This window comes from Lampetra fluviatilis, chromosome 13, assembly GCF_964198595.1.
Source record: "Lampetra fluviatilis chromosome 13, kcLamFluv1.1, whole genome shotgun sequence".
Taxonomy (NCBI): Eukaryota; Metazoa; Chordata; class Hyperoartia; order Petromyzontiformes; family Petromyzontidae; genus Lampetra; species Lampetra fluviatilis.
The window spans coordinates 7,483,918-7,511,709 of NC_136287.1; the positions used below are offsets into that span (position 1 = coordinate 7,483,918).

At 48.7% G+C, this 27,792-nt stretch overlaps 2 protein-coding genes across 5 annotated transcripts in view; one reads left to right on the plus strand and one right to left on the minus strand.

Moving 5' to 3' along the window:
* Window positions 1-886, minus strand: part of GBA2 (glucosylceramidase beta 2) — a 28,090-nt gene extending 27,204 nt beyond the window's left edge. The window contains exon 1 of the mRNA XM_078862190.1: window positions 621-886. The gene's annotated coding sequence lies outside the window, so the exon portion shown is untranslated. The remainder of the gene's footprint in view (window positions 1-620) is intronic.
* On the plus strand, window positions 345-27,694 carry LOC144935491 (RAB6A-GEF complex partner protein 2-like). 4 transcript variants are annotated; one of them, XM_078862193.1, is made up of 8 exons: window positions 345-680; window positions 3,972-4,104; window positions 5,892-6,040; window positions 16,528-16,611; window positions 17,931-18,086; window positions 19,909-20,112; window positions 21,524-21,829; window positions 23,684-27,694. In XM_078862193.1, the coding sequence occupies exons 2-8, from the start codon at window positions 3,989-3,991 to the stop codon at window positions 23,911-23,913; spliced, it is 1,245 nt and encodes a 414-aa protein (XP_078718319.1). In that variant the 5' UTR covers window positions 345-680; window positions 3,972-3,988; the 3' UTR covers window positions 23,914-27,694. The 4 variants fall into 4 exon arrangements, with proteins under 4 accessions (XP_078718319.1, XP_078718322.1, XP_078718321.1 ...); XM_078862195.1 differs by lacking the exon at window positions 345-680 and having other exon boundaries at window positions 3,989-4,078; XM_078862194.1 differs by lacking the exon at window positions 345-680 and having other exon boundaries at window positions 4,022-4,109.
* Window positions 27,695-27,792: the final 98 nt, after the last annotated feature.

Consider the following 27,792-nt stretch of genomic DNA (forward strand, 5'->3'; position numbering starts at 1 on the left):
TTCACTCCCCCCCCGCCCCAATACGCAAAGCGGACGCGTCTGGGTTACCCCCCCGCCCCCCTTCCCCCCTCCATGCCCCCCCCGCCCCTCCCTCCATGCCCCCCCGCCCCCCTCCATGCCCCCCCGCCCCCCTCCATGCCCCCCCGCCCCCCTCCATGCCCCCCCGCCCCCCTCCATGCCCGCCCCTCCCCCCTCCTACCCCCCCTCGCCCCTCCATGCCCCCCCGCCCCCCTCCTACCCCCCCCTCGCCCCTCCATGCCCCCCCGCCCCTCCCCCCTCCATGCCCCCCCGCCCCTCCATGCCCCCCCGCCCCGCCCCCCTCCTACCCCCCCCCTCATACGCGCTGAGCGGATGGCCCCTAAGGCGCTTGTAGAGACGTGGCCACGTCCGTCAACTCCGAACCGCGAACGACTTTGCGTCAACAACAAACAACAACAATAATAGTAACAACACAAGCGCCAACAAGCAATTGGAAATTACTGAGGAGAAAAAAGCAACAGTTTGTCGCGTTAAACGAGCATAGATTACAGTTAGCTGAACCAAAAAGCCGCGTTAACTTAACAGTGTTAATCAATTCCTCAAAGAGTTCGTTAAACGAGAGAGTTGCGCCTGTCGAGAACCTGAGCTGGATGAGGAGGAGGAGACGGCGGCATTGGGGTGGTGGTGGTGGTTGTCGAGCGGTAAGCGTTGCTTAAAAATTTTCCTTCCACTCGCTTCTACACGCACGCACACGCACGGCTGTTGAATGCACCGCCAATTGCTCGCTTTCACCAGCATCAACGAGCCTCGTGTCGCTTGTCGTTGTATATTTTCTTATCGCGCGGGCGGCGTTAATGATCCTCTTCGCTGCATTCGTTACCGGCGAGTCGCGGCGGTTTAGATTTCCCACTACGCATGCGCGCCTTTGCCAACGAGTTTCGAGGAAGGGAGGGGGAGGAGGCGGTCACGTGACCCGCCGCGGGCGTTGCCTATGCGTGCTAAGAAATGTATAGTGCGGTGACGTATGAATTTTTTTTTCTCCACGCGTTGGGCGATACCAACTTGCGCTAATCGATAGGGGGGGTGGAGAGTGAAATGTCTGGACCGTACCACCTCGCATTCATTGAGTTTTCCACACTTAATGGCATTATATTCCACTATGGTTCTGAGTCCGTGCCTGTTGTATTTGGCTCTGAATGGAAGTGGCATGCTACTAGCAACCAGGGTCATAATGAGAGATATCGTGAACGCGGTTTTTTCAGGGTTGCTGCCACTCCCGCTCTGAACCTCCAATTCCTTGGTTAATGTGGTGGGGGGTTGTGGTTTATGGGTTTGGGAACGGTTAGGGAGGGTTAGGGTTAGGGATCTCTCTGTCTTTTTATCTTTCTGTTACCACACTCTCTCCTCCCTCTTCCCTCTCATCTCCCCGCTCCCCATCACCTTAGGGTTAGGGTTATGGGGCCTCCAGAAATGTAAAAATAATTAAAACAATGTAGGCCTTTTTCGAAAGAAGGAAGCTATGAGTTGCAAATGTGAATACATTTACAACAAAAAATATTTGCATTTGAATGGTGGTGGTTGATAAACCTGAAAAGATGGTCTCGTGGCAGTTGCATAGACTAGTTTTAAAATTTGAATTTTACAGAGGTAAAAGTACTCTGAGCCTTTGGAAAGTGAACACTTGCTCGTCTATGACTTTCTGTCAATTACGAGTGTGGATTTCGTAAGAGCTGCTGTGAAGGCAGGTGTGTGCCCTTCGAGTGTGTGCCGTTCAATATGTTTAGGGCGTTATTTACAGTGGTGGCATTAAAGTCCAGCTCAGGGAGTTGACGTTGGCTCGAACAAAAATCATGAATACGCATGGATTCTGTAGCATGGGATTGTCCGCGAAAGTATTTAAATAGCATTACGGAAGCCGACCGAGTAGTTGTCAGTCCAAAAACACGTTTTTACATTTGCAAGGTTTGGGCGACCCTTTTTGATCGATTTGGACAGTTTTCAACAAATAGCGTCATTCCCTCACTGTAAAACAACTTTATACCAAATTGTCGTTCATAGTGGGAAGATATTTGAGCGGTGGCATGGCCTAGCTGTAGCACGTTCGGCTTGTTTGCGGAGGGTCGCGGTTCGTATCCGGCGGCCGCCCTAATTATTACTTCACCGTGGACGTTGAAGATCCCATGACGTCATTTTCAAGGGTAAATGTTTTTTTAATTTTACCAGGTAAGACCCGTTGAGCTATATAGCTCATTTTCAGAAGCGACCTGGCCACAAGTGATAGCTCAACGAAATTGGTTATCATGTGGACATTTATAGCAGCCAAATACTCGAAACGCATGTTTATAAATGTGGAGGGAATAACTGGAGGAGCCGGACAAAAATCAATGCGACCACAGCAAGAACGTGCAAACTCCAAATATACAGGCGTCAGGGTAGAGGACCGAACCCACGACCTCCTGCATACCAGGCGAGGGAGTTAACATCTCGCCACCGCGGCACCCTAGGTCATTAGGTGCCGGCGTCAGTGTCCACATTTGCAGAATCCGAAGAAAGTTCTTGACCCGAAACTTGAATTTGCACAGAGAGTTAGAAAAATTAGACGGAGACCATGTGAGCAGCAGCAGGAAAAGAGCGAACTCCCATTGAGTGGAGGTTGTGATTGAAGGCATTGCTCCTGAAGCATCCTTCAATCACCTTAATCCAGGGTAAGGGAGACAGCAAAGCAATTATTCTACAAAAAATATAGTAAGTGCCAACAAGCGAGTGCAGGAGATCGACGTGGAAAGGTGACCTTTCTCAACGCAATCCTTGAAGCTTGGAGTTTCCCAGCTCTGGTTTTTCATACAAAGCACACACACACACTGTGACCAGGGTTTACCAGGTCATTTAAAGAATATCTCACAATGCCAAAGAAGGGGAGAACTGCATGTAAATCAATTGTCTTGAGCAGTGTATCATTACTGATTTCTCTGGATTGTAAGATGCTCCAGCATATAAGAAGCACCCAAAAAGTGTGCCCGGTTTCAATAAAACAACTATTTAAACGTCGTACTCAGATTGTAAATGTTGTGGCTTGGCTCTCCAACACACCGGTGTGCCATACTCGTGACGAATTGGCCACATTCTATTTACGTGACAACCCTTACTAGTTGGCTGTGTCAGGTGGTGGCGGGTTTTTTAACGACACATTTATATATTTGCGCGATCTAACCCAAAAACCTCTATTATGAACTATATACAGTAGTCGCACACACACATCTACCGGATTATAAGACACACACCCAACTTGTGTTTTAAAATACATGGAAAATAAGTGTATTTTTTAACACTTAGGCTTTCACGACCAATATTATTCATAATAAGAGTTCAATCTTGATTTGAGGCTTTCGTGACTGCAGGAATCCATACTCTTTCTCCTATGTCAGCAGTCTTCCTGCTGTGTTTGTTTCACACCTGATGACGGTTGCTTGTGTTGCGATCGAAACGTCGTGATCTATTATTTTTTCTACCTGCGTGACTTTTCCGAAAGATCCAAAGAGTATAATAAGGGTTGTTTGGGTTAGATATAAGTGTGTCGTTAACCCACCACCACACGACGGAGCCAATTAGGAAGGTTTGCCACGTAAACAAAACGTGACAATTAGTTACTACTTCAGCACACCGGTGTGTTTGCGAGTAAAACCCGCAACATTTACAATTTGAGTATGACGTTTCACTGGGAATTACAACCAGCTTCATCAGGCTATTTTGCCAATTCTGGCAAAATCTATATTATGAATAAGCAAAAACCCTTCATTATGAATAAGTGTGTCTTTAATGGCAAAAAACAGGACCTTTAATGCCCCCAGGAAAACTTTACATATGTTCCAGGATGGCTACCACAAACAGGGGACAATTCTGGGAAAACCAGGACGGTTGGCAGCTATTCACTGCGGACTATATGGAACAACCGATTGAACTTGTGTTTCTAAACGTGTGTCGTTGCATTGCAGTGTGATCGGGGCCAGACATGATTGAGATGGTGGCAGAGCTGACACGAGGGCCGGTGTTTCTGGCCGGAGAGGTTCTTGAGTGCGTTGTGACCTTCACCAACCCCGAGGTGTGGCTTCCTTCTTCAGCCGGCCGGTGAGGTGACTTAAAACTCGACCTACAATGTCAACAACCATATTTCCTCTCACCATGGCTGCAAAACGCAGTTAGCTCACCACAAGGAAACTCGTGGAATTATGGCCAGCACAGCTGCTCATTTCCTGTTACACAGTACGAGTTAACTCAGTTACATGAAAACAAATGAAATTAAACATGTGCATTAGGGTTATGGTAGGAGTTATGGGTTACGGTGTTGTTGGGGTCATGGGTAGGGCTAGTGATAGAGTATATACTGGAAAGCTCAAGGCTAGGGGTAGTATTAAGCCCAAGGGTTCGTTTTAAGTCCTCAAACCACACATTGTACTGTATTTACTTAAAAATTTAACTTTTTCCGTTTTCGAGTCATATGTTAATTATTTTGCCATTTAACGCACACATCCGTTGAGTGCATCACATGGACACGTGGGTTGAATTGTGAAACCGCTGGTTAAGTGCAGCATGACTTGTTTCTCCTTTGACAGCATCCCTTTGTTTTTAGAGATTTCAGCACAACTATAAGCCCGTGTGGCTTCATTTTAAATGGAGCTTTTTGATCGGTAACACAAAAACCGTTTGCCTGCCTGTAAATGTAGAGATTTGTTCCCAGCGCGATACGTAATTACCATTGACAAAGATCAAGGGGGGTTTGTGAACGGCTCAAAGCGGCAACAGGGAACCGAATGTTTTCTGATACTCGGCCCCCACGGGTATGGCGAGGCGAGTTGTTTTTAAATTACGTTGCCAGCCATCGTTGTATTTTATTATCTCAGTCGCACTTGCGGCATGTTGCAATAAAAAACACATTGAGCCAACGTCAACTCCCTGAGCTGGACTTGAATGCCACCACTGTAAATAACGCCCTAAACATATTGAACGGCACACACTCGAAAGGCACACACCTGCCTTCACAGCAGCTCTTACGAAATCCACACTCGTATTGACAGAGAGTCATAGACGAGCAAGTGTTCACTTTCAAAAGGCTCAGAGTACTTTTTCCTCTGTAAAATTCCAATTTTAAAACTAGTCTATGCAACTGCCACGGGACCAGCTTTTCAGGTTTATCTACCACCACCATTCAAATGTAAAAATGTTTTGTTGTAAATGTATTCACATTTGCAACTCGTAGCTTCCTTCTTTCGAAAAAGGCCTTCATTGTTTTAATTCTTTTTACATTTCTGGAGGCCCCATAACCCTAAGGAATTGGAGGTTCAGAGGGGGAGTGGCAGCAACCTAGAAAATGTCCTCACCTGACAAACCACGTCCACGATATCTCTCATTATGACCCTGGTTGCTAGTAGCATGCCACTTCCATTCAGAGCCAAATACACAGGCACGGACTCAGAACCATAGTGGAATATAATGCCATTAAGTGTGGAAAACTTAATTTTTTTTGCTGACATACATGACGGTTTACCAGTCCAAAAAGGTGAACCATTGCTTGGCTGACTTGATAACACACAATTCAGATCACAGGTTGAGAAGCGGGCAGAATATCTGAGCACTTTTTCTTGTTCGCTTGCACTTATATTTTCCGAAGATTACAACAGAACGCGGTAAATGTGCTGTTTCTCTAACATGGAGGTGAAAATGAAAAGACACCTTTGGGATTTACAAGCACGACTTTGAAAGAACCAAAGCCCAGCCGTGCGTGTAGACACGTTTTATTAGCCTCCGCCTCCAGTCTACCACCGACCCAGTGGGAAATGAAATCCTAGCGAGAGGCATAAAATCTGCTTCGGCTCTCAAAGGTCGGGGCACTGACTGGTGTTCGTTTGTGCCAACAGTGAGAGCAGCAGTGAGACTCTGGCATGGGCGAGCGTGCAGCTCCACTGTCAGATGCTCGTGAGCGAGGTCCACGTGGCCCTTCCTCCGTCGAGTCCTCGAATCCCCGGTTCCCAGGCCATGAGCGAAACTGCCTTCGTGCCCAACCGAGGTGCTCATGCTACACGCACGGCCACCACTCCAGCCCCACCCAGGGCGTGTCTGTTGTCGTATGCACACTAGGGCTGAACGATTATTCGATTTCAAGTCGAAATCGCAATTTGAAACAATGCGATTAGCAATTTTTTTTTGCGATTTGAAAAGTCCTATTACCTTCTTATTGGAATTGTTTTATTATTATAATTGTATTTATTTAACATAACAATTGTTCTCTGTTTGATTGTTCTATTTCAATTAAAACATTTTAATAAATACATGTTGGAAGCAATTCATGTCTTTTAAGTTCTCATCCTTGCATTATAATATATAGAGTAGTTAATATTTTGATGGTTTCATGTGGTAATGCTCCATCACATGTTTTAAATCTATTACACAGTGAATATTGAACTGAAGTTTGACTTTAAAAAATTTAATCGCAAATGAAATCGCAATCTGTCAGAAAAATCGCAATTAGATATTTTCCCCAAATCGTTCAGCCCTAATACACACACAGGTTGCAGCCCTTCATGCAGAATCAGAATCATAGGTGGGCTTTGTGAACAGGCTGTCGACTATAAATGTGTAGTGGTGATACGCGCTGGGTGTATATGTCGTGTGCCAGCGCGTATGTACGGGTGTGTGTGTGGTGACGCGCGCTGACGGGGAGGAGCAGGCGTCAGTGCGCGGGTGGGGGTAGTGCTGCTGATTGGCTGTGTGCCGGTGACGCGCCCAGAGGGAGTGATCGGGTAGCAGCGCGGTGTGATTGGTCGGGGAGTGGAAACACGCGCTGAGCGGAACCGGATCGTAGGGATAGCGCGTGGGGATTGGGTAACTGAGGAGCGGTGCCGACGTTGAGGTCCGCATCCGCTCCGTCTCCCGGGAAGAAGGGGTATATAAGGTGATGCACAGAGGAGCAGGGGGGAGAAGTGGAACCATCTAAGAATGAAGACGAAGGTGCAGAGATAGAGCCCGGAGAGGAGAGTAATGGAGAGTAGCGAGAGAGTAAGGTATAGTGTGTAGCCAGCGAGAGAGAAAGGTCTACACGAGCTGAGTAATGTATAGTGTGTAGCCAGCGAGAGAGAAAGGTCTACACGAGCTGAGTAATGTATAGTGTGTAGCCAGCGAGAGAGAAAGGTCTACACGAGCTGAGTAATGTATAGTGTGTAGCCAGCGAGAGAGAAAGGTCTACACGAGCTGAGTAGTGTATAGTGTGTAGCCAGCGAGAGAGAAAGGTCTACACGAGCCGAGTATGCATACGGTGTAGCCAGCGAGAGAGAAAGGTCTACACGAGCCGAGTATGCATACGGTGTAGCCAGAGGGAGATGCAAAGTCTACACGAGGCGAGTGGAGAGTGTAGCAGAGGCGCAGAGTCTACACGAGGCGAGAGAGGAGTGTAGCCGAGGCGCGAAGTCTACACGAGGCGAGTGGAGAGTGTAGCAGAGGCGCAGAGTCTACACGAGGCGAGAGAGGAGTGTAGCCGAGGCGCGGAGTCTACACGAGGCACAGAGAGCCGGCAGCACAGAATCCAGAGTCAAGAGAAGCGCATTGTGAGAAGAGAGGCCACGCGTTGTATTGTTACGAGTCAAGATTTAATAAAAGAAGTGTGTTCCCGTCAAGGAGTTTCCTGCCGTCATTTTCCAATACTTCATCTGGCGTCAGAAGTGAAACGGGCTTCCAAGTATGGAGACGAGGAAGACCCGTAGGACCCACGGGATTGACCGCGAGGAAGACCTGGACGACTCGGGGCCGCTGGTGGCGGGGGGTGAGGAAGAGGACTTGCCCACGCTGCAGGGTCCGTCGACGGCGCCGGCCGAGCGACCGGGGACAGACGCCGGGCTTCGTGAGGCGCACTCCCGACTGGCGGAGCTGCTGCTCGCCGCCGCGTCCATCTTGGCGGAGATCAGCTCGTCGGGAGGAGCGGGGACGGTGGGGGACATTTTACAAGGTCGCCCCGCAGATTCCCGCCAAAACGAATGGGGGATTCCCGCCATTGCGCCTGGGCCTACTTTTGGCGGGAACGGCGAGCGCCACGTGGTGGTGGGTTCCCAAGCGCGCGCATCGACGTCATCAGCGCGCGAGGGGGTCCGCCATCTTACGTCTGCTGCTGGAGCCGCCATCTTAGACACCGACGGACAGGCGGAGAGGAACCACGAGGCGGATGACTTCATTTTTCAGCAGCGCCTGCCCACGTTGTCAGCCTTCAAGGCGGAAGGCGGAGACTGGGGCCAATTTCAGCGAAGGTTTTTGGCCCATCAAGAGATGTCAGCGTGGTCCGATGCTACGGCGCTGCGGGCATTGCCCGCCATGCTGGACGACGATGCGCTCGCGGCCTTCAGGGCTGCACGGAAGTCGGACCGCTCCACGCTGAAGGATGCGCTGGGGTTGTTGGCCAGGGTCTACGGGCCTCCCTCTACATGCCGCCATCAGTTCTACGCAAGACGGAAAACGGCCACGGAGACCGCGCTGGCCTATCGCACGGCGTTGCTGGCTCTTGCTGATGCTGCGTTCCCTCGGATGGATGAGGAGGGCCAAGACGCGATGGTTTTGGAGCAGCTGCTCAAGTTGGCGCAGGACCTGGGGGTCCCTATCAACACAGCTGACGAGATTGATATTTCTTCTTTGGGAGTCGCCACGAGTATTCAAGCGCACGAGGCCCTACAACGGAAGCAAGGCGTTGGTTGCAACGCTGCTGTCGTCGCAGCCCCGGGTTTGGTGGTCGCCGAACCCCAAGTCGTCAGCCCACGAGAGGAGGCGTTCGCCACGGGACGACCAGGGGACTGGAGGCCGGGGGCCCGGTCGCCTCTGCGATCGGGCCGAAAGTCGGAGCAACCAAGATCTACTCCGACCCTCGTCACGTGCTATAACTGCGGCCTCCGGGGCCACGTGGCGTCCGGGTGCCGCGCTCCGCGGCAGCGCGCCATGGGAGCTCGGCTGGACGACGACCGAGAGCCCAAGTCATCTCTACAATCCCCGGCAAGTCGCGGCACCTCACACGCTCGGCCTGTTTATTCGGCACACATGGGACGCCGCGTTGCGGCGGAGGAGGGCCGGTTAAGGTTCGGGGATTCGGTTCGGCGAGGGGGGTTCGGCCGGGACCAGGGAGACATTGAATGGGCGGAATTGGGGCATAGAATTGTGGCTGCTTCGGCGGGTTCGTCCGTTGTTACGGGATCTATTGATGGGGTTGAGATTAGGGTGTTAGTGGACACGGGGGCATCGGCAACTATTATATCAGACCTCATTTATAATATTCTTCCGGTCCAATGTCGTCCGCTGCTTCCAGTGGATGTGCCATTTTACGCCGCTAACGGGGGATCGTTGGGCATTATCGGTCAGGTTAGGGCGTCCATTTGCATTGGAGATATCAAATTGTCGGGACCCGTTTTCGTTTCGTCTTCTTTGGCAGTTCCGTGTCTTTTGGGCACTGACTTTTTGGCTAAAATGCCCATTAAAATTCTTATCGATCAACGATGCATTGAACTGCCATCGGGTCGCCGGATTTCATTTTTGACGGGCCCTACTGACATTCGGACGGCGTGCGCTACGATACAAGCGGTGGCGACGCAGACAGTGCAAGTGCCCCCGGGTTCACAGATGTTGATTCCCCTCCGGTTGCGGAAACCATGGGTGAGGGAGGCTTCGGGACAGAGTATGCTTTTGGGTCCTTCTAACAAGGCTGTCGGGGGTCTTGATTTATCGGTGGCTCACACTTTGGTGCGGGCTGACAGGGATCCGTTTGTGATGGTTTTGAACGCGGGGTCGCGACCAGCTGTCATTCCGCAGGGCACCGTGCTGGCTCACGCGGCGCAGGTCCCTGGGGATGATGGGTTGGTTGCGCAGGTGGGCTCGAGCCCCGCGCGGAACGTTGAGCCAAGGGAAGACCTTGAGTGGGTCCATTCGTTATGTGCCGCCTCGGACGATTTGTCGGCGGCGCAGTTGGGTGCGCTGCGCGAGTTGCTCATTGAATTCTCTGATGTATTCAGTAAACATAAGTATGACATTGGGTGCACGGATTTGTTGCACCATCACATTGAAACGGGCGATGCGGCGCCGGTCAGGCTAAATCCCTTCCGACTGAGTCCCGTGGAGAAGGAACATGTTCAGTCGGCTGTTAACGATATGCTAGAAGCCGATATTATTTCGCCCTCCTCTAGCCCGTGGGGAGCGCCTATTGTGCTGGTTAAGAAGCAGGACGGGTCCCTGCGATTCTGCGTTGATTTCCGTCGCCTGAATAAGATCTCTGTGGCTGACGCGTATCCGCTCCCCAGGATGGATGAGTCCCTCGATGCATTGTCTGGTGCGCGATATTTTTCGACTCTTGATTTGTTATCGGGGTTTTGGCAGTTGCCGCTCGACGAAGAGTCGAAACCTAAGACAGCATTTCGGACTCCAGGGGGGCTGTTCCAGTTTAACCGGTTACCCATGGGACTTCACTCCTCTCCAGCGACGTTTCAGCGACTTATGGAGCTCGTTTTGTCGGGCTTGCAGTGGGATACATGCTTGATTTATATGGACGATGTCATTGTTTTCAGTAAAACGTTTGAGGAACACCTCCGGCGATTGAGAGGGGTGTTCTTGCGAATGCGATCGGCTAAGTTGAAATTTAAACCGGCCAAATGTCACCTCCTTCGTAGGTCCGTTAGATACTTGGGTCACATTGTCGATTCTTCGGGGATCTCCACCGATCCCGCGAAGACGGATTGTGTCGGTTCATGGCCGACACCTACGTCCGTTTCTGACGTGCGTAGTTTCATCGGGTTTGCTTCTTATTATCGGCGGTTCGTTGAGCACTTCGCCACTATTGCAAAACCCTTGCACGCTCTAACGGCGAAGGGAGTGAAGTTCAAATGGGGACCGGAGGAGGAGGCCGCGTTTCGCTCCCTCCGGGACGCCTTGGTGGGTGCCCCACCCTTGTGTTATCCCGATTTTGCCAGTCCCTTTTTGCTGGACACGGATGCTAGCAACACGGGCATTGGGGGGGTGCTATCCCAAGTCGTTGGGGGTGTCGAAAGAGTTGTCGCCTACGGTAGTAGGGTGTTGTCTCCGGCGGAGCAGCGCTACTGTGTCACCCGTCGCGAGCTGCTTGCCATTGTTTTTTTTGTGCAGCAGTTTAGGCCATATCTTTATGGTCGTCACTTTACAGTCCGAACGGACCACGCGGCGCTACAGTATTCATTGAGGGTCGCCCAGCCCTCGGGCCAGTTGTCGCGTTGGTTGGAAGTCCTCCAGGACTATCAGTTTACGACTACGTACCGTAAGGGGTTGCGACACACGAATGCCGATTGCTTGTCGCGGTTGTTGCCTTGTGATGAATGCGCGTGTTTGTCGGGATCGGCGCGCTGTAAACCGACGCTTGCGGGGGAGATGGGGGCACTGGCTGCGACAGCGGGCGCACCGATCGGGGATGATTCCACTGCCTCTCAGGGTCGGGACTCGCTGCTCTCGCTGTCGCTCAGCGAATGGGGCCGCCTCCAGATGGCGGACAGCTCGCTGCTAGCGTTGCGCCGCAAGGTTGGGGGTCCCGAGGGGGACCAGGAGCGTACCGGCTCCTATGTACTTGAGCGGGGCGTGTTATTGAAATGGGACAGTTTGTCCCGGCGGAACGCACTCGTGGTGCCTTCCGCTGTGAGGGGGAGGGTTGTCTTGGCGGCACACGAACGCCTCTTGCACTTGGGAGTTAATAAGACGCTTGCCCTGCTTCAGCGTGACTATTACTGGCCGGGAATGGGAAGTGATGTGGTGCATATTCTGAAGGGGTGCGTTGAGTGCGCCAGGCGTAAACCACCGGCCGTGGCAGCTAATCCACCGCTGCAATCTATTCAGGTCTCGCGTACCAACGAGCTCGTTGCACTCGATATTTTGGGGCCCTTCCCAGTCACGCCGAGAGGGAATAAATATTTGTTAGTGGGGGTCGAATACTTTACCCGATGGCCTATGGCGTGGCCTCTCGCTAACCAGTCGGCAGCGGCTGTGACGGATGCCTTCGTCCAGGGCTATGTCCTGGACAAGGGGGCTCCCGAACGCCTGCTGACCGACCAAGGTAAAAATTTTTCGAGTAAATTGTTGCAAGAGGTGTGCGATCTGTTGGGTACCAAGAAGGTGCGTACCTCCCCGTACCACCCGCAGACTGACGGGATGGTGGAGAGACTCCACAAAACCTTGACTTCCATGCTGTGCCAGCAGGTGTGCGAGGCACATGTAGATTGGGACCTGCAGGTCCCGGGAGTCCTTGCCGCGTATAGAATGGCCCCCCATGCAGCTACGGGGTTTTCCCCATTCTATTTGATGTACGGTCGGGAAGCTGACCCGCCAATAGAAACGCAACTTGGCCTGTCCGCTCCACGAACTAATTCTAATTTGGCAGAACATATTAAGTTTAATATTCACAAGCTGACAGAGGCAAGGGAGGCCGCGCGGCTTAATTCGCGGGCTCGCCAAATTGCTAATGAACGGTTGCGGGCACGGAAGGTGTCCATGCACGAATGGAAACCAGGTGACAGGGCCTGGCTGCATTGCCCTCAGGCACCCTTGGCTACGTCGCCTAAATTGTTGAGACCGTGGAGGGGACCCGTGGAGGTCGTGCGCGTTGCACGGCCCCAGTGCGTTCAGATAAAGTGGGGAAAGCGCCGGTGGTACGTTCACCCCTCCCGACTGAAACCGTTCTCGCCTCCATATGGCCTCCCCTTGTGTCGTGATGGCCGGGCGTGTGACGTGACCGGCGACCCAGAGGGGGAAATGTCTCTGCCTGATCCACACGTATCTTCGCCTGATCTGCTCCCAGGTGTCTCGGAACTGACAGCTGCCGATCACCGGCGGCCGGATCTCCGCGGCGGGGCCGGCCCTTTCAGGCCCGTTCCGCGCCGTCTGGAGCAGCCGGAACCGCCGGACGGTCGTCAGTGTCCCGCCCCATACGATGGACCAGCCAGACGGACTCGCGCCAGGTCGTGCTACTTTGCATGACCTGCCTCGTGAGGAGTCGGGGCAGTTGGAGCGCCTCGTCACTGCGTGTAGTCGCAGGGACGTGGGGCGCGTTCGTTTCGAATTTGCTCGTATCGTGTTATTGTTGACTTTTCGGGTTCATTGTCAATCTGTACATAGTTATTCTTGTTGTTGTTGTTGTTGTGTTATGTTACGGGGCACACTCGGGGGGTTACGGGGTTTTTTTTTGTTGGTTGTCGTTTTATCGTCGCGGTTGGTTGTTGTTAGCAGCCGGGCCGGCTGCGAGCTATGTGGGAGGGGGTGATGTAGTGGTGATACGCGCTGGGTGTATATGTCGTGTGCCAGCGCGTATGTACGGGTGTGTGTGTGGTGACGCGCGCTGACGGGGAGGAGCAGGCGTCAGTGCGCGGGTGGGGGTAGTGCTGCTGATTGGCTGTGTGCCGGTGACGCGCCCAGAGGGAGTGATCGGGTAGCAGCGCGGTGTGATTGGTCGGGGAGTGGAAACACGCGCTGAGCGGAACCGGATCGTAGGGATAGCGCGTGGGGATTGGGTAACTGAGGAGCGGTGCCGACGTTGAGGTCCGCATCCGCTCCGTCTCCCGGGAAGAAGGGGTATATAAGGTGATGCACAGAGGAGCAGGGGGGAGAAGTGGAACCATCTAAGAATGAAGACGAAGGTGCAGAGATAGAGCCCGGAGAGGAGAGTAATGGAGAGTAGCGAGAGAGTAAGGTATAGTGTGTAGCCAGCGAGAGAGAAAGGTCTACACGAGCTGAGTAATGTATAGTGTGTAGCCAGCGAGAGAGAAAGGTCTACACGAGCTGAGTAATGTATAGTGTGTAGCCAGCGAGAGAGAAAGGTCTACACGAGCTGAGTAATGTATAGTGTGTAGCCAGCGAGAGAGAAAGGTCTACACGAGCTGAGTAGTGTATAGTGTGTAGCCAGCGAGAGAGAAAGGTCTACACGAGCCGAGTATGCATACGGTGTAGCCAGCGAGAGAGAAAGGTCTACACGAGCCGAGTATGCATACGGTGTAGCCAGAGGGAGATGCAAAGTCTACACGAGGCGAGTGGAGAGTGTAGCAGAGGCGCAGAGTCTACACGAGGCGAGAGAGGAGTGTAGCCGAGGCGCGAAGTCTACACGAGGCGAGTGGAGAGTGTAGCAGAGGCGCAGAGTCTACACGAGGCGAGAGAGGAGTGTAGCCGAGGCGCGGAGTCTACACGAGGCACAGAGAGCCGGCAGCACAGAATCCAGAGTCAAGAGAAGCGCATTGTGAGAAGAGAGGCCACGCGTTGTATTGTTACGAGTCAAGATTTAATAAAAGAAGTGTGTTCCCGTCAAGGAGTTTCCTGCCGTCATTTTCCAATACTTCAAATGTATAAATAGGCAGAGGGCTTTTGCTTATGACCAGGTGAAGAACCCAGGTGCCGCACATTGTAATGATCTGTGAAAATGACCACCGTTGTGATAGCCCTGCACTATAGAAATGGATTGGAGTAGTGGCCGAGTGCTTAACGCACTGCTCTATGAACCCAGTGACCCGAGTTAAATTCCCTACCATGGCTAACATCAGTTTTGTGTGATATCTTAACCAGTCCTGGGAACCTCTTACACCGTCCCAGCATGACCAGCACGGTGAAGTATGGGCTGTGAATTATTTCCGTCATCATACAATCTTCATGAAATAAGCATTAGCAGTTCACTGCTGAAAGAGGGCTTCCCCACACAATTTCGTGGTTGATTGACCATACTTCACCGCACTGTTCATTGCAGGTTGGTGAAGTGGTGGTCTACTCCCTTTCTTCTATTGAATATGTTTTTAATGTTACATTATTGACTGCATGTTTTAAGTGACTACACGACTGCATGTTTAGGGCGCCGTGGTGGCGAGGTATTAACTACCTCGCCAGTTATGGAGGAGGTCGTGGGTTGAATGCCGACCCTGACGGTTGTATAATTGGAGTTTGCGCGTTCTCTCTGTGGTCGTGTGGATTTTAATCCACATTTAGAAACATGCGTTTAACGAATTTGCCTTCTATAAAATGTAATGTCCACATGATAAACCACTTCGCTGAGCTATCATGTGTGCTCAGGTCACTTCTGTAAAAAATATATATAGCTCATTGGGCCTTACCTGGTAAAATAAAATAAAAATGTTGAGCGCATGGTTCGTTGCACTCTGTACAAATTTACCGACCGACGTTTTCAGCGCTCTACTCGTCTGCACGAAATGTACTTGCACATTAGGGTTACAACACGTAGCAGGAAAATTGACCACAACATCCCACGAAACATTGTACTAATTGCTTGCTGTGTGTTGCACAATTACAAAACGTTGTCAACGTTGCACTTTACAAGGTAACTTTCCTACAGCACTCACTGACGCGCCCTGGTGAGCCAAGCGGGATGTGCAACGAAACTATTTCTACCGAACTTATGTTGTGTTTTGAAATCTCAGAATTGTTTAATAGCATACATATATCACTTGTCGGTTGCCTTCCTGAATTAGCATAACTTTAGTGGTTACAATTGTTTGACGTGACCAATAAGTGAATTCTGCCATCACCATTTGAAATGAGTGAGTTATCAAGTGATCCACTCTCATTAGTTATGTTAATAAATCATGCTACGAAAGTTTTTCAACCTTAGGTGGAAGTAATTTCTGCTCTGGCTCATACTGTAACCAACCATACATTGGGAAGTATGGTGTGCATTTTTAACGGTTGCAAAACTTGACAGTAACAACTGTTGATTTAAAACTTTCGTGAATGCAGGGATTCATATTCTTTGTTCTTTCGGTAAAGTCACGTAGAAGGGAAATCATAAATAATAAATTATTAAACAATTAAATTCTCACGACGTTTCGACTGCAACACAAGCAATCATCATCAGGTGTGAAATCCAAAGCAAGAAAATGTTCTTGCTGTGGATTTCACGTGACTTTACCGAAAGAACCAAGAATATAATATTAATAACTGTGCTTTAGCGTGCAGTAATTGTGATTTAAGTGCCTACTTTATGCATTCAGTTCTCAACCCTTTGTCAATCGACTGCTGAAAGAAAACCTCCCCACACCGGGGTCGTTTGACCATACTTCACCACCCTGGTAGAGTGCGGATTGGTGAAGGCGGTGGGGGGGGGGGGGCAGGACCGGTTTAGATAATACCACCGATGTTTGCTGTAGCTGGGAATTGAACTCAGGTTTCCGGATTCATAGTGCAGTACTTTCACCACTATGTCACCACTCCATCACACCTATTCAATGACACTTGCAGAAATTCCGTCGCTACATTTGTGTCAAGCCAGCTCATCCCGTGGGGGATTGCATGGAGAGGCCCTCATCCAGCAGTGGATTGATTATGGCTGATGATGATGATGATAATGATGCTTAATGCCCATAACAAACATTTTACACAAGCAAGCTCAATCCATGTGAGATGCGAGGCCATCACCCAGCAGTGGATTGTTCCTGGCTGTTGATGATGATAAGGATGATGATGCATTTCCATAGATGACATTTGCGACAAGCTCAGCTTATTACTGCTGTGTTTTGCCGTTGGCAGGAGAGAGGGGGCAGTGCGTTCTCTCCACTCCTCCGAAGATCCTCTTCTGTGACCTACGCCTCGCTCCAGGGGAGAGCAAGGCTTGTGAGAGGGGTCATCTGTGCGGGCGAATGGGGGACCCTAGAGATCTGTGTGGGGACAAAGAGGATGCAGTGTGCAAGGAACTAAATACGAGCACATGGGGCCAAAAGAGGGGAAACCAGAGCCGTAAACGAGGAGATGAGAGGCACAAACAAGGGGCATTGACTTTTCACAGTGGTTTTGGGTCTCTCTTGCTTCACGGCCAGAGTTCTAACTGGAAAGCAGTGTTACCACCTCCAAATTACCCTAAAAATATGACGAGATGTCACTCGATGTACCTTCCAGAGACTGGGACAATGTTCCTTGACAATTTAGCAATTACCCAGAGTAAATTGATCCAAAATAATCTTAATACATACCGAGAATCACTGCTAAATCTGCATAATGTCCTCATGCCAGTATTTGTCTCCAGAGAAATGCTAAATGTTGTATGTATGTTGTTCAATTTAGCGGCGCAATCGCTAAGTTTACAACTCCGCTGGAAAGGGTTTGAGTCATTACCGGCGCAAGAGGGCACGCTGCTGACTGAGCAGGGCAAGGGCACTTGTTAAAACGACAGGACACTATTCTTTGGTTCTTTCGGTAAAGTCACGTATAAAGATAAAATAATAAATTAAATTAAATACTAGCATACGACGTTTCGAGTGCAACACAAGCAATCATCATCAGGTATAAATTAAATAGAAACACAACAGGACACTGATGTGGGTTTTGGGGGGTATTTTAATAATATGGTGATCATTTCAGAAAACAATTCTGATTATGATGGTCAGATATCAACTGTAAATCAACAGGCAAGGCAGGCGGTGTCTCAGTGCTGTTTTGGGGTATTCATGGGGAGGAACATATCAAATTTGCAATTGTTCAGTGATATGTTTGTATGGGCTGAAACAAGCGCTATTGGTGGTGATTATAACAGTGATACGTTTGTTATTGCTGCTGCTGCTACTGCTGTTGCTGATGATAATATCCTACAAATATATCAAAGAATCTGTGATGGCCTACTGCGTTATTCACAAGGTTGGTTCCCCATATTTCCCTTGCAAAGGTAACACGACTCACCACCCACTTAAATCGTGTATCATTTATTTAAAATCCAACCCTAGGAATCAACGTGTTTGTGAAATGTACCAACCTAGCCCCTCGCTGTTCTCCTGCCGTGAAACATGCCAATAATACTGCACATCAATATTACCTGCTCAAACGAAAGCTGGGCTTACAATTGAATTTAATTACGACCGAAGGGACCAATGTGATCGTGAAATGTACCACTCTGCCCTGCGCCCACTCTCCCCGTGCACTGCCCGCGCGGCGGCGCGCAGTCGTGTACAGGGAGACTTTGCCCGCGGACGCGCCCCCGTCGCTGAACGGTCAGGCCGTGCGCTACGCGTATCGCCTCTCCGTGGGCTGCCAGCGGCTGCAGGGCACGCACGCCACCGCGCTTCTGCGCGTGCCGTTCCGCGTACTCGTGCTCCAAGGTGGTGGCATCCTCCTTCCCCCCTCGCCACCGCCCTCGCCCTTGCCTCCATCCAGATATATTCTTAGGTTTTTTTCGGTAAAGTCACGTAGGTAAAAAATTTTAATTAATAAAAGTAAAATAAAATAAAAATCACGACGTTTCGGAGGCAACACAAGCCTCCGTCACGCTTGTGTTGCCTCCGAAACGTCGTGATTTTTATTTTATTTTTATTTTACTTTTATTAATTTTCATTTTTTATCTACGTGACTTTACCGACAAAACCTAAGAATATGAATCCTTGCAGTCACGAAAGCTTCAAATCTAGAATCCGTCCTTGTAGATAAGCAGACGATACAGCTCCTTTATATATCTGTCCCTTTACACAGCCAGTCTTTCCCACACCTCTGATTAGCGCGGTTGGATACGTACGGTGCGAAAGAAGTTCAACACACACACATACGTACATTCAGCCCACGACCTTCTGGACGTGAATAATTTCAGCAGCATTGATGCAAAATTTTTCGATTTAAAGCTTTCGTGACTGCAGGGATTCATCTTCTTGGTTTTTTCGGTAAAGTCACGTAGAAGGGAAGTAATAAAATAATAAAAATAAAGCATAATAAAATAATTCTCACGACGTTTCGGCCACAACGCAAGCAGCCGTCTTCAGGTGAACATTGATGCAGTACTGTACAAGCAAACTCTGCACTGGTGTCGGAATACACTGTCATCAGCAAAGTCAGTTTTTATTGAATAAATGCTGGTGAACTGCCAGATGTTAAAGGTTATGGGTCCTAGTTTGACACAAAATTATATAGGAATGCATAACTAAAATGAATCATTGGCATTATTATGGAGCATATAAATCCTATCTAGTGTTACCTTAATTTACTCAATTGGGATTATCCATATCGTGCATCGCCCCCACATGGCATACCCATTTTTAGGTCAGATGCTGAGTCATCTTATGCCCACGAGAGACAGCTGCTACTGTGAGATGCTCTGGCTATAGGGCACTATATCAAAAATAAATCATTATTACTTTAGTCTTGTGTTGACCAGAAACTGCTTTTATGAAAACCATAGGCAAAAATGCAAATGCAGTGTAAAGAAACAAATAAACAGCAAGGCCCTTTCAAAATTGTTCTCATGATAACCCCCCCCCCTAAATATGGCATGCATTCGTTGGCTTTCAACTCAGCATTTTTTAAATCGTAGTCTTAGACTAGTTGATGACGACCCGTGGAAGTTTAGTCCCACTCTGTGGATTTCAAGTGGTCGTTCTCTTAAGTCTCGTCACAGTCGAACATTTATCCGTTCTTGGTTTTTAAACGTCGGTGTGAGGGGATGCGATTTCCACCACCCCTCCCCCAAATTTTATCAGGTCAGCCAATTCGTGAACTCGGTAAATATTTTCATAAACATATATGAGCAATGTTTTTAACCTCCCTCAGTGCACTATCAAAGTAGATTGTAAAATCTTCCAATTCAGCTAGAATGGGTTATGTTTAAAAATATATCGTGTGGGTTAACATGTTTTTTTTCATGACGTAACTTAATTATAGGAAGGCATCCAACAAATTGTACTTAAGTAGTACTCTAGCAATTAGCAAGCCATTGATTGATTTCAAGGTTTTCTGGGTTGTTCTGAATCGGTATTGATTCATATTGAATTGCCAAACATTCCAAAGCAGGGCCCTTCTGGGAACGAGTCTCGTGTAAGGATTTCCAATGAACTTGGAAGCCCAACATGATTAACAAATTAAGTTGATGTTGAATTAATTTTGTCCGTATCAATAATGAGACAAAGCATCTCCCTGCGATTGTGGGACGAACGGCAGGACTGCTGGACTACCGGCCCCTAGATGAAGACGATGGCACGGTGGCACCTGTTAACCCATTCTTGGACGACGGAGATGGCGATGATGATGATGACGGTGACGATGGCAAAGACAAGGAGTGGGACTCGGACAAGCAAGGTGGCAGCAAGCTCATCGATGTCGCAATCGATCTGATCGCAGAAGTCACATCTCGAAGTCGCCCATGTACGTGAGGATGCAGTACACGACAAGCAAAATATTTGTGCGTCTCATGCCTGTATCTGTGTTTGTGTGTACATATGCCTTTCACTGACCATGGTGATAAAAACGCTTATGGCTAAATCACCCAGAATGAGTATGATCTCATCCGACGTTGGAAGCGAAGCAGGGTTTGAGCCTCGATGGTGCTTGGAAAGTTGACCACAATGCATAGAACTGGTGCTGCAGGCTGCTGCGGGTCTGCTTTGTTATCAGAGGGCAGTGCAGCAAAATCCATGATTCTACTCAACCACGCTTTAATATCGATGATCTGCAATCTCACCAACCCGCAGTGACCAGCGGAGCAGAGGTCGCAAACGGGTTTTGATTCCTTACCCGTACCCGTACCCGGCCGCACCAGGGTCGCAAATGGGTACCCGCACCCGTACCCGGCCGGATACGGGTAGCCGTTCCCTACCCATACCCGTACCCTACCCGAAATGAGTAACAAACGGCTACTCACCAGTGACTCATGGCCTACCCGTACCCGTACCCGGCCGCACCAGGGTCGCAAAGGGCTACCCGTACCCGTACCCGGCCGGGTACGGGTAGCCGGGTATCGGGTAGGGTACGGGTATCGGGTACCCGGTTGCGACCTCTGCAGCGAAGTGAAGTATGGTGATATAACCGCCATAATGCACGTGGCACGGAGGAGCTCTCACCCAGCAGGGGATTAACAAACGAGCTGCATGTGCTTTGTTTTTTTACCAATCAATTTCTGAACCGTGAACAGATTAAATCATCCCTTGAACCTTTATTCAGGAAGCATTGGCGGCATTCCCTACCAGACCCAACAGCAAGGTACATAGATACCTAATAATTGAAAATAAATTTTGTAATGTGAAGAACCATAATATAAACTGATCTCATACAACTATGGCAGATATGCAATACAAAACAGCTGATTGTGAGTGACTGAGTCAGTAACTGGTTGATGGGCATAAATTGTAACCATATTCCAACGGATCGGACGTGATTAACTTTCTGCTTGGCAATTTTCGGGGTCACTATGTCCGAACAAAATTACCGATTTGAAAATCGACCTCATGTTTTGGATTCAAATGCAGGTTAACCCAAAATGTCAACCGAAGCACCACCTAACTTCTCAGAATATGTCTACGTGTGTGCGTACATGTGTGTGTGTGTACGAGTTTGGCATTAAGGTTAACGCACTGCTACAAACCCAGCGACAACAGTTCAATACTATAATCAGTGCCGAGTAAACTGGTCCTGCGTACCCCCCTTTCTTTCGGTCAACTCAACCACAATAAACTTCAGCACTGGGGAGACGAAGGCGGGTCGGTCGTTGTGCTAGCAACACCGCTAACAGCACTAACACACCTGCCTGGGGGGGTATTGGTGGGCACGCGTGTTGCAGGTGCGCTCAACGTGGTGAGCCCACAGGGCGGCGTGGGGCGGCTTAGCGTGGCGCGCACCGCGTACCGGCTCGGCGAGGAGGTGTCCTGCAGCATCGACTTCTCGGCGGGCGAGGTGCGCTGCCTGCACTTCTCCGTGCTGCTGCAAGCGCAGGAGAGGGTGGAGGCCTCGACATGCCAGCAGCGCCACCGCTCGCCGGCGCCCGTGACACACGCGTCGCACCACGAGCTGTGCCTGCACACGGGGCGCACGCACGCCGCCCTCCCCGTGCCCCTGCACGCGCCGCCCAGCTTCAGCTCGCCCCTCGGTGAGCGCCCGTCGCTCCGTCCGTCCATGCGTCTGTCCCTTTGTCTGTCCACCTGTCCCATCTCCCTATTTTGTCTGTCCGTCTGTCCCGTATCTCTGTTTGTCCGTGCGTCTCCCTGTTTGTACATCCGTTCGTCCATCTGCCCATCAGGCCCTCAGTGCGACCGTCCGTCTGACCGTCGATCAGACCTTTGTGTCTTTACGTGTTAATCGTTCCCCACAATCAATTATGACAGCACAGAACGCAGTTTTATGTTTGCCATTCATGTATAGATCGCAAAGCAGACCTCAATATTCTCTTCACGTAAAACAAACGCACCTGTTATAAACGTAACACATCAGCGTTATCTTAATAATTGCGCATTATGTTTAATAAGCATTACTTAAATTACATTATTTAAAAATTGCAATCATAAAAGGGTTTAGGTTTTTTTTAATCAAACCACTGCCGGATGAAGGCCTCTCCACCCAGTGTTGGTGCTGTGGGCTGTTTGACCATACTCTTAGTTCTTTCGCTAAAGTCACGTAGGAAATAAATTAAATTAAAATTAATAAAAATAAAACAATAAAAATCACGACGTTTCGAAGGCAACACAAGCTTCCGTCTTCAGGTGAAACCGTGATTTTTATTATTTTATTTTTTATTCATTTTAATTTCATTTTATACCTACGTGACTTTACCGAAAGAACTAAGAGTATGAATCCTTGCAGTCACGAAAGCTTCAAATCTAGAATTGTTTGACCATACTTCACAACGTTGGTCAGTGCCGATGGGTGATATTAGCCATGTCCAGGAGTCAAATCCTGGGCCTCTGGATTCCTAGTGCAGTACTCAAACCACGAGGCCACCACTCCACCTCATTACAAGAACAATAATAGAACGGTAATGTTACAAGAAGCAGTTGCCACAGTGTAACATAGTCAATTATTATTAATGTTGCTGTCACGAGTAATGTGTTTGAATGAATATATTTCCTGTCATCCATACCTCATTGCTGAACCACTCTGTCTAATAGTTCTAACCTCATACCATCCACAGTACAATTATAAACATCACCGTCATCACTAACATCATCCATCAAGCAAGGCAGCACTGAAGAAATATCTGATGCATCACATTATTTCAATGAATTGAACCTAATTATTATATATATATTTTTTTTACCTTCTGCCACTTCACAAAAAAGAGTTGTGAAATAGCATGCCCAGAAACTATCATTAATTTGTCCTGTGTGCACACACCATGTAATTATTTCCATCATTATAAGAACTCGTTTGAAAAAAGAAAGGCGACGGCTGCCGTCTGTGAATTACGTGTGTTCCACTCCAGTACGCAGAATGCGATGCACACAGTTACTGTGATTCACAACACATTAGTCAAAACACACACTCTCAAATTATGGGGGACAGAATGTAATAATTAAATTTAAAGGAAGAATCTTTCAACAACAAGAGCAAAATAATACGTCTATCTTGTGGATGTACACCAAGGACATGTCCTGGGATGTTCAACACATGTGAAGCTTTGTCACAGCATGAGTAATGTAACAGCAAGGACCCCAACCGTGTTTCATATCAATACGAGTGCGTGTTCTCTTTTTATATTTTACCATAATTTTACATTGTCGTTTACAATGCGTATTTACATATTCTGCGTATTCCAATGCACTTTATTGCATTGATTTCACTTGTATAAATCCACGTTACATTTATTGCTGCACTTATATATATATTCATATTGAATTGCCAAACATTGCTCTTGCGACGTTTGCTCTTTACGACGCTTAACTCTACGTTTAGTTTTTATCCGTGGCATGTGACACTCTGTTTGCCATGGCTCAACACCACTTTGCAGTGAGCGTGCGGTGGCGGCTCCACTTCCAGTTCGTGGTGGCCGTCGAGCCGGAGGTTGTGCCGCCGCTGCAGCGCGGATCCGCGCCCGGTCTGGGCTGTGTGTGGCGCGGCGCGCAAAGCGTCCGCGCTGAGACGCTCAGCTGGGACCTGCCCATCACTGTGCTGCCCTGCGACCCCCTGACAGCTCGCAGCGGCTGGCTTGTGGAGCCGTATGGCTCCATGCTTCTGTAAAGGGGGCCTTGATCCATGCTTCTCTTTGTTTGGCCCCCAATATTATTCCAGTTTTATGCCATGAGATAAAGAGCGTTTGTGCTGGACTGCCCTCCGATGCTGTTTTGGGGTTGTACCGCACATTGTACGGCGTGATGTCCCATCCATTCAGAACTCCTGTGGAGAAGTATATCATCCCGCGTTATATAACGGGCTGCAAAAGCAGATTTTCAAATAACTTTCTTTCCGAGATCTCAATGATTATTTTCTAATTCTCACACTAGGTGGCGCACTTTCCCACAATGCAACACGACGAGTTAATGTTTGTTGCGTGGCCGTAAAATTGATATTTATAATTTCCAGAGCTTAAATTTTGACAAACTAAGTGAAACCCAGATGTAACATGACGGGAAAAAAATGTCCATTTATTTGGTGACCAGGCTAAGACCATCAATATTCAAAATTTTAAAAGCTGGTTTCATCACAGTGAGCTAAAACCCAGATTCAAGCCCAAAATCTCAGCGGTAACGGCACAGCACGCTGACCCCTGACCCACTCGGCCATCTCGCTCCATGCTGTTGTAAAAGAAGTGCCGATCAAGCGATTATCGGTCGTGCCACTCGTCCCCGTTGTCAGCTCTGAGGATACCCATTTGCTCCCTCGGGTGTGAGGCCAGCTCGCTGGAGGCTGCTTCTTTGCATAGCCCCAGGAAAAATGTGGGACGTGATTGACACTGGGTCACAGTCTGTGGAACTCGGTGGAATTGGGAATTTAGATGTGGTCATAGGCCCTCTGTTACTGTGTCCACAGAGCCTGTGGCTGACTGACGACCTGTAGTGTAATGTGCTTGGCCAAATTAGCCAGGAGACAGTGCACAAGTGAACAGGGAGTTTGAGTATTTGTTAAATTGACAAAATTTATAGTTTGAATGTTGATTCGGGGCAGTTTCACAAATTAGGCAACCTTATAGTGAACATTAAACATTTAGTAGTATAATAACAGTTACGTGGTGTCATATTTGAAAGTCATTCGCCATAGTTTTAGAAAATGTCTCATTTACGGAATACGTATTTTTTACACGTTCACGAAATTTGAGATGCACCATCACCACCATTCCAGAATGGATTAAAACATCTGAGCACATCTGAGACCGTGGAATTTTATGATCAGTTTTACTAGATCATGAAAAAGTGGACATGTGTTTTCTGAGTTAGGACTGTAATTAAGTTAAAACAATGTATTGCAATAGTTTGTATCAAATATTAGAGTAGAATAACACAAATAAATAATCATAGGAATGTCCATCTGTCTACATGAAAATGAAATGTTTCATAGCCAATTAGTCTCTTGGCCCTCCAGATTAGTATTATCCAGCAGCATTTGTTTAAGCAAGCAAAATTCTACATCTCATCAGCACAAATTGCCTCGTTAAACACATACTGCTGGATTACCAGATATCATTGCTCAGAACAGTTATACCTTTTGACTTGTTATTGTGACTGTTTTTCGAAAGTATTGTCATGAGAGTGTATTTTATTTACTATTCAAGTTAAACACACATCATTACAGACGTCGTGTTTACAATATTGTTGTTTGTATTAGTATACAATTATCACAGACATAGTGTTGTTTACATTGTTATTGTTTGTATTAGTATACAATTATCACAGACATAGTGTTTACATTATTATTGTTGTTTGCATTAGTATGAAACAAATCATTTACAGACTTTTGCCAGTCTACGACTGGATGAAGGCCTCTTTGTACAGTGCCGGTCTTGGATTTGTTTGACCATATTTCACCACACTGGTCAGTACAGGTTGGTGAAGGAATAGAGGGTGCCTGGTCCGGTTCAAAGATGTCACGCGCCACCGACATGATCCGTGGCAATGAATTGAACTTTGACGGCCGGGTTCACAGCGCAGTGCTTGAACCGCTGCTCGACTGTTTTATTCAGACATCCTGCAATGGTTTTGCAATTTGACCGCACAATTATAGCCTCAACACAATTGAGCTTGTATTCGTTTTTTTTTATTAAACAGCACAACGTGCCTGTCTACATTGTTTGCGTTTTAAATAAGTGTGACTGCTCCGGCACTGTAACAGATGCAATGTGGTGGTAAAATGTGTCACATTTTAAAGGGCCCGCCTGTAACGCGCGACAATAATACACGCGTTGTGCCATTACTGCGGCGTAATTGACAAGATTTAATGAATCCCACATCAACGAACAGCATAATGGTGCCAAAGGCAGTTGCACCACATGCAGCCCCACGGGTGCGCAATATCGTTTAATAGTCCCTGATGGTAGCGGACATGCGTTAAGCGGTGAATATGATACATCCTAATGTTACCGGGGCTCTGCCAGTGGTTGCGTACGTCGGTCAGCGTAAAATACCGACGTGGGGAAATACACACAGGCTCCCTCCTGCACTGCGAGTCAATGTATGGACACCTGTCCACTTTGCGAACATCTATTCGACACCAGGTGCAACTACAAGCTCCCCAATAAATAGAAATGGAAAAAATATCTGACAGAAAACACCGAAACGAGTTCCCCATTCCGTGAACCACAGAGCTCAAGTTACTCCTCCCACACCGCACACGTCCGTGGGCTGAGGAGCCCGAATTCTCCCAGACGATTTCGCTTCTTGAGGCCCGGCCTGAATTCCCTCCGGCAGAATGTACCCCGAGCTGCTAAACTCGCGTGTATATTAAAAACGGTCCTTTTTTTTTACAATTCTCGCGGTCCATCAAATTTAGTTCCGGGAGAAATCGGTCCAATTCAAGTGCGTGTGAGTCAGCGGTCCTGGGGCCCTTCCTTTGCCAACCTGCACTGACCAGCTTGGTTGAAGTATGGTCAAACACCCATAATCGACACGTTGTTGGGAGCCTTTGACGCACCATTCAAAACCCAACTAAAGACCATGGGACTGTCTTGGTGTGAAGCAGAGAAAGCTGCTAAAGACCGTCCGGCATGGCGTGGGCTTGTTGCGGCCTTATGCTCCACAGGGAGCGAAGAGGCGTAACTGTAACTTTTGGGAGCCTTCATCCAGAAGTGGCTTGACAAAGAGCTCTCCGAATGATGATGATGATGATACATTTATCCGATGTACGTTTACAATGCCTTCAGCGGCGTCCCACTGTGACTATCCCACGCATCTGCAGAGCCATTGTGAGCTGCTTGCTTTTCACGAGCCACGTCGGTTCCTTTGCTTAGCCCAGCATCTCGCGAGCAAGGCAGACCTGGGCTCGTGCAATACGCGAGAGAGCAAGACGCAGGACACGGTAGTTTATAGAGAGACATTTGCTCCGTGCAGAGCGATTGGATTTTAATTGGCTCCATTAAACACTTGTCAAATTGTAAAGAATACAGGTTCAGGTGAATCAGGCCCGGCTAATTATTCATTAACTGGCCACTCATTGCTATCTGTTCATTGGGTTAATTGAGCTCAGCCCTTCCCTCATCGTGAGTGTTACTACATTGGTGTGACACCAAAAGCAGCCATCTAATACGTATTCCCCAAATTAACAATATACAGCCCTTTGTCAATGCACTGCTGAATGCCTCACCACAAATTTCGGTTGTTGCGGGGTTTGTTGCTGTGCCCTCCTTCACCACGTCAGTCATTGCCCGTTGGTGACTAATGGCCCCTTCTGTCTCGGTGGCATCAGTGGGTATCGCACTGCGTTACTCACCCAGCCCCTGAGTTTGATTCCCAGCAAGTGGCTCACATCACTGACCAGTGATATCGGATTCGATCCTGGACACCCACCCCCGCACCATCCCCCCCCCCCCTTCCGTTCCGCTACACCAACCCGCACTGACGGTTTGGTGAAGTATGATCAAACAACCCCCACGACCGATAAGGCGTGGGCAGACATTCATCCAGCAGTGGA

Excerpts from the sequence above, each read along its gene's own strand:
- LOC144935491 (XM_078862193.1), top strand. The coding sequence starts at position 3,989 with ATGATTGAGATGGTGGCAGAGCTGACACGAGGGCCGGTGTTTCTGGCC. Across the intron at positions 16,612-17,930 it reads TCCAGGGGAGAGCAAGGCTT|TCGTGTACAGGGAGACTTTG; the intron begins GTGAGAGGGGTC and ends GGCGGCGCGCAG. Across the intron at positions 20,113-21,523 it reads CACATCTCGAAGTCGCCCAT|GTGCGCTCAACGTGGTGAGC; the intron begins GTACGTGAGGAT and ends CGCGTGTTGCAG.